At 36.1% G+C, this 6,747-nt stretch overlaps 2 protein-coding genes and 1 non-coding gene across 3 annotated transcripts in view; 1 reads left to right on the top strand and 2 right to left on the bottom strand.

Moving 5' to 3' along the window:
• The window catches only part of NAEGRDRAFT_72626 (uncharacterized protein), a gene marked incomplete at both ends in the record, with an annotated part of 3,835 nt that extends 1,013 nt beyond the window's left edge, over positions 1–2,822 (bottom strand). The window contains one exon of the mRNA XM_002672305.1: positions 19–2,822. Coding sequence (XP_002672351.1) covers positions 19–2,822 — 2,804 coding nt within the window. The remainder of the gene's footprint in view (positions 1–18) is intronic.
• Positions 2,823–3,375: 553 nt separating this feature from the next.
• On the bottom strand, positions 3,376–3,462 carry NAEGRDRAFT_t593. Its single transcript has one exon. It is a non-coding gene; the product is annotated as a tRNA-Tyr (tRNA).
• A 207-nt stretch (positions 3,463–3,669) lies between these two features.
• NAEGRDRAFT_81257 (dedicator of cytokinesis 4) overlaps positions 3,670–6,747 on the top strand; it is a gene marked incomplete at its 5' end in the record, with an annotated part of 7,872 nt that continues 4,794 nt past the window's right edge. Inside the window, 4 exons of the mRNA XM_002672372.1 lie at positions 3,670–3,793; positions 4,238–4,349; positions 4,471–5,063; positions 5,110–6,744. Of these exons, the coding sequence (XP_002672418.1) occupies positions 3,670–3,793; positions 4,238–4,349; positions 4,471–5,063; positions 5,110–6,744 (2,464 nt within the window). The remainder of the gene's footprint in view (positions 3,794–4,237; positions 4,350–4,470; positions 5,064–5,109; positions 6,745–6,747) is intronic.

Below are 6,747 nucleotides of genomic sequence, written 5' to 3'. Positions count from 1 at the left end.
ACATTTCCCATACAAGACAATGTGCTCAATGTTTTAACCTTGTAAGTGAGATTATCTTGTGGTGATATCATTTCCAAAACAAAGTTTGGAGATGCAGAAGATTGTGCTGGAGTAGCACTTTCAACAAATGCAAAAGTGATCAAACCCAATTGAGCATTGTAATCAATTTGAAGATATTGAGTAAAGAGAAGGAATTGATCGAATACCTTGTAAATACCCTTCATATCCTTAAGCAATTCCTGACTAGGAAGAGATGTGTTGGCTTTTAAGAAAGATGGTTGTTGTTGAAGTGCTGTTGTGAATGCTTTGAACAAGTTTGGAATGGCACTTTGGTTATTGACAAGATACTTTCCCACATTATTATCTGAAGATGACAATACAACAACAGAGAGATCCAAATCGTCATTCATAGCAACATAGGAACTGTAACCCTTAATAGATCCATACTTGGAAGCAAACCAAATGCCATTAGAGAATTCATGCTCAAATGAACCAAGTGACATACTCATTGCCTTGTCGTTGGAGAGTAAATTTCTCAAGTGGAGTAATCTGGATGATTCCTTCTTAATAATTGAGCATTCCCTATGAATTCCAGAAATACAATTCAAAAACTTGGAAACATCTCTAATGGATGAATACATTTCAGAATTTGAGGCCAAGAATGAAGCAGACTTGAATCCTGAATCAGTCATTTTGAGAGGAGTCAAAATATTGTCAGTAACGAATTGATTGAATGAAACTACTCCTTTCAAAGAAGCAATCAATCTTCCTAAAATTGAAAATCCAATAGTAGAGAATGTTCTAAGAGTTGAGCTTGGTTGAATGATGTGTTGTTCAGCCATTGTTTTTTCAACATATTGATTCCAGTTCAATGAGCAGGTGTCAGTATCATCACAAGGTGCAATAATTGGAAGTCCTGAAGCATGATTCATCAATTGACGTATGGTCATGTTATTCTCAAATGGCAAGTTTTCTTGATAAACAATTTGAGGAAGATATTTAACAATAGGATCATCGAGTGATTTGATAAGTCCCTTCTCTTTGGCAATAAGAATAGCAGTGGAAGTAAAGAGTTGAGTAAGTGTTCCAATATTGAAGGAAGTAGAATCAGTACTAGATCCAAATGTAAACATAATAACCTGTTGACCCTTATAGTTAACTTGGATAGCAACTTTTGATCCAGTTTGAGAAGCAAATGCAGAAACTGAATCTCCCAAATTTTTCAAAGCAGTAGCAGCATCACTTTGAGTGATTGGCAATGAGAGTGAAACATCCTTTGGAATGTGATTACAAACAGAGGTGATAGCTTGTCTTTCCAAGTTTCTCTTGTTGGAAGTAGACAGGGTGTTGGCAAATAAATCAAAATCAGGTGAAGTGATATTGGCAAGATCACTTCTTGTCATAACCCTACTTCCACCTAATCCCTTTTCATATTGAACTCTTGTTGGAATATCGTATGGTTGAATAATAAATTCATTTTCCTTACTTGGAAGCAAGTTGAAAGATTGAGAAAGTGAACTAATTGGGTTTCTAATATTGAGTAACTTTTGGTTGGAATTGGTGACATTACCAAGTTCCAAACTAACAATATTTCCAGATTGTTTGTATTGTGAGACTAAAGAGCCAAAATTACCAGCAATTTCCTTCTCTCTCAATTCAGTCAAGTAATCCTTCATTGCAGAAGCAATAGTTGCAGCAGATTGTAAAGCCAAAGATTGTGCACCATCATCTCTTGAAAGCAATGTAATGACAGCCATCTCACAATGAGGAATCATGACAACTTGAGCATTGTAACCACCAATCAAACCGCTCTTCATAATGGCCCAACCTCCCAAGAATGGATAATGAACCATTTCCCAACTCAATCCAACAGCAGCAGAGCCATGAGGAAGAACATGTTGTGCATTCAAAAACTCTCTCAATGTTTGTCTACTCATGATGGATGTTTCCATCTTGTTTCCATAATTTGCAAATGCATTCATCAAATTCTTGACGTACAATGTCAAATCAGCAATGCTAGAATACATTCCAGCAGCAGGTTGAGACCAAGAGATGGTCTTGTTGTTGGTGTAAATTCTTTCACTTTCATGATAACCTTCAGCCAAAATGAGATTGTTCAAATTGTCCTTATTGACAAAGCCAGAATTCTTCATGCCCAACTTGTCTAAAATTCTACTCTGAATAACTTGTTCGAAACTAATCTTGGCAGCACTCTCCAATGCATGTCCCAAGAAGGAATATCCAAGATTGGAATAAATTGGATAATGATCACCATCTCTAACAAGGAACAATCCATTCTCCTTAATTCTTTGCATTATTTGACCATTGGAATAATCACATGCAGTGAGAACACATGGAGCTTCTCTTGGCAATCCACTCAAATAGGATGAAAGTTGTCTGAATGTGAAATTGGAAGATAATCCATCAGGATTTGGAAAGGTACAAAATTCAGGAACAAAATCACAAACTGATTGATCCAAATCAATGAGTCCTTCATCTCTCAAGGCCATCATGGCAGCAGAGACAAATGTCTTGGTTACTGAAGCAATTCTATACTTGGTATCTCTGGTTGGCTTTTGATTTCCTTGAGCAATGCCAGCAAACACCTCGCCAACAGTTTCATTTCTGAATAAGATTGCAGTGGAAGCACCTCCCTTGATATTGGCGAAGAAGGTATTGTGCAATTGTTGAATTTGTTCCATGTGAGTGGAAAATCTACTAAAATCCCATGCAGCATGAATGTTAACAATCATTGAAAAAGAAATAATCAACAGTATCATTATCATTATGGACCAATGATGCTGATGATAGCGGCTGGTCATTTTGTTACCTTTTCTCATACTAATCTCACAAGTTTTTTTCTTGATTGAAATTTGCAGACCACAACACAAGAAGGCAATAGTTTAATAGCATTCACACAGAGACGACCTTTTCACGGAGCCGGGATCTTGCTCTGATTACAGTGGAAGGTTGCTTGGGGGAAATAATTAAATGAGATGATGAAATGGAAAAGGAAGTAGTACTGTTCACTCTTCGTAGGGATAAATTCGAATTAGACTTCCTTGTAATGAATCGCTCATTTTTAAACTCCTTATCTCCAGCTATATATGATAATTTGGAAGTCAGGTCTATAAAATATTGAGAGAAGGAATAATCGTGGAAGACTATTGGATACTATTGTAATCATTTGTATGTGTTGCTATTAGAAGTTTAAGTTCAAATAGAATGTTTCATTGATAAAAAACATTGAACCATGCCTTGTAATATTCATATCTTGAATTGATAACGACTCCAGGTCAGCATGTTTCTAGAAAAAGCAACCGTACACAGAAATTGGTTTAAAAGCTTCTTTCATTACAGAAAACAACAAAAAGATCCGATGAGACGGAATCGAACCGCCGACCACAGGATGACAGTTTTTCTTGCTACAGTCCCATGCTCTACCAGCTGAGCTATCATCGGTTGCGATAATTAATGAAAAAATTCATGTACAATTCAATAAATATCCTGTGACCTTTGCCCAAACAGAAGTGTGCAATCAAATTGCTATTCTCATTGATTCTTGTGTTACGATATTAGTATGTTGGTTCCTGATTAATACCGCCAATTCTTACTTTAGATAGTTCTTCTGTCAAACCATCAACCACACGTCAACAAACTCAAAAAAATATGCCACCAGCATTATCTACAATTTCATCTTTTGGTGAAATATTTGGAGGTGGTTCCCTAGGATTCTTCAACAATAATACGCCCAAACAATTGTGGCCACAATATGAACATACATTCGGAATTGGTAGGTTTAGTCTTGTTGCTGATTGTTTCTCATACAACGAATGATCATCATCTAATTTTGTATGAAATCAATATACATTGATATTTTGGCAATTACTATTATCTTTCATATGATCATCGTCATCATTATATTGATGGAAAATTATGATAACATTTGTTGATGGAAATTTGTATGAAATTGTATTGGAAAATTATGAACACGGATATATTTTTGTTATTTTGATCAAATGATCATCATATGATAACATGTTGTTGAATCATCATGATTGTGGATTAAATATTTGGATTATTTGATAACATCAACATACAAATAACCTGATATCATATCAACCACTTCTGCCGCCACTTTTGTCTGTTTTTTACTGTTACACAAAACAATTCGAAAAAATATTTTCAAAATATTTTATGGAAAATCGAATATGATCTTAAAATTGTCTGCTACTAGTCATTCAACCCTTTGAACCACCAGCACAATATGCCGACTATTGCATTAAACTTTCCTTGGGAGATTTAGTTCTCATCAAGGGAGAAAACGAAGGATGGTACAAGGGCGAAAGGTACGTTCATATATTTATCATCTTTCTCTTACCAATCATCGTCATGATATTTAACCAATTATTAATTAATTACATCATCATACTACTAATAATATTCTTCATCAATTAAATCACCCAACAGATTCCCAAGTATGCTCAATCTTGCCCATCCCTCTCTAAAATCCAAATCACCATCAGGAGCCTCCTCGAGAAGGAATAACAACAACAATGGCCTCCTGGGTTCTAGTTCCCTCTCTGATTCGGATCCACAAATTATTCTACCACCACCCACTTCACCCAATACTCTCAACATGATGCCGACCTCTCCAACAGGTGGTCTCCAACCAACCAATTATCTCTCAGCTGCTATTGTGGCTGCTGCTTCATCCACCAATGATAATGGTGTTGGAAATTGGACACAACAACACAATTCCATGATAATTACTGCATCAGATGATAAGGAAATTTCCAAATCGTCATCATCCAAGAGAAGGAAGAATGATTCTAATGGAGGTGATCAACAACAGGACAAGTTGAACATGACTTCTAAAGGTTTCTTTCCTGCCACTCATGTGATTCGATTTGATGGAAGTCCAAATAATCCCTTCTCTTTGAATTATCAACTCTCAACAGGTATTGAGAATAATCCTAATAGACAATCATTGGTACTCAACCAGGAAATTACTCTAGCTTACATTCAACAACAATTGCAAGCCATGGGTTCTTCACTCAACAGTCAACAATCAAACTTTTTATCACCACGATCGGATGATGGAACCAGAAATTCACAAGCTTTTAATTTTGAAGAGCCAAGCCCAAGAGTTGCAAATTCTTCTATCTTCTAACATGAACAGTAATAATGGATCACCAAATAATCCATTCCTTTCTAATGAAAATAATTCTAGTGGTGGCAGTACTCCTGCTGGTACTGTTAATAGTGGAAATGGAGGAGGTATTGTTGTTCCACCTATAACAGTTTCGTCCTCCTCTAACTCATCACTCCAGGATGAGATGAATAATAATTCAATCATTAGCAATTCAATTTTGCAAGAAACTGGATTGACAAGTCCAAGACTTTATGGAACAACACAACCACAATCACTTCCATCAAATAATTTATTTCTTTCTAATAGTGCATTTAGCATTTCGGATAGTAATTTACACATGAATGGAACTGGACACGTCAGTCCAACATTTACTTCACCTGCTAATCAACATCAACAACATCGAGCCAAATCATTTCGTAGAGGTTTAATGAATAGTTTTAGTGCTACCAAACAAAAATTGGAAAATTACATTTCAAAAGATAAGAGCTATGAATCACCAACTCCTTCAGAAAAGTCAGAAAGAAAGCCACTCACACCAACAGTGGATAAGAGACAAAGTATTATCAATGATTCCTCAAAGAATAAGAGAGCTAGTTTGAATTTGTCAGGTATGAACTTGTCAAATGTTTTCTCAGCAAGTGCTAGCAGAGAAGAATTTTCCAATCAGAGAACTTCTTCCCTTGCAGATAACATCTTTTCCAGTGGTGGTAATGACAATGATAAATTACTCTCTCCAAAAGGTAGCAATCATGACAGAAAAAGAAGCCAAAGCATTGCTTCCAATGCAGCTTTTGCCATAGCTCCAAAGAATGCAAATATTATCATTTCGAATGCATTGATAGCTCTTGGAAATGTCTTTCCAGAACAAATTTATGCACAATCGAACTATTTGGGAGCTAGTGTTGAAATCTTGCAAAACATGTCACAACACTATCAACGAGAAATTGTTCCCTTCTTGGAGGATAATTGGTTCTCACCATTTTTGGCTGTTCCTTTCTGCAAGTCCATGATTGAAACTGTGTATGAGTGGAATTTGAGTCACTTTGAATCCTTGGTAACTCAGGAAGATAACAGAGATCGATTCATGAGAGTATTCGAAATTGAAGCTAGAATGATCAATTATCTCATTGATTATTATTCCTATCAGAGGAGAGAAGATTCGGAAAATTACAAATCCAGAATGAAGGAAATTCTCAAATCTCAAGTAAGCTTGAGAGAGGAGGGGGCATCTCTCTTTAGTGAAGATGTTGTTATTAAGAAGAATGGCGAAAAATTGTCACCTCTCAATACTCCTCTCTTCGACTTGTACAAAATGTACTGGGAAACTATTGACAAGGAGGAGAGTAATTTGGCCCTTAGCATTTTAAAGACTAAGAGAAGATCATATAGTAGAATACCTGAAGGAAACTCTCAATTGGCCATAGAAATTGGAGGCTGTTCCTACTATTTGAAAGTGGAGTGGAGATTTAGTTTGTTTGATATTTCTACCAAATCATTCCTTTCTGAAGATTTGGTTATTTTCACATCGAGCATGCATCATTCTAGAGTGAGTGTTACTGGCCCTGAAGAGGTTTTGAAGATAGCGACAAGTT

Source organism: Naegleria gruberi (genome assembly GCF_000004985.1).
Source record: "Naegleria gruberi genomic scaffold NAEGRscaffold_54, whole genome shotgun sequence".
NCBI lineage: Eukaryota > Heterolobosea > Eutetramitea > Acrasida > Naegleriidae > Naegleria > Naegleria gruberi.
The sequence above is the reverse complement of the archived record's forward strand: the minus strand, read 5'-3'. Positions and strand labels throughout refer to the sequence as shown.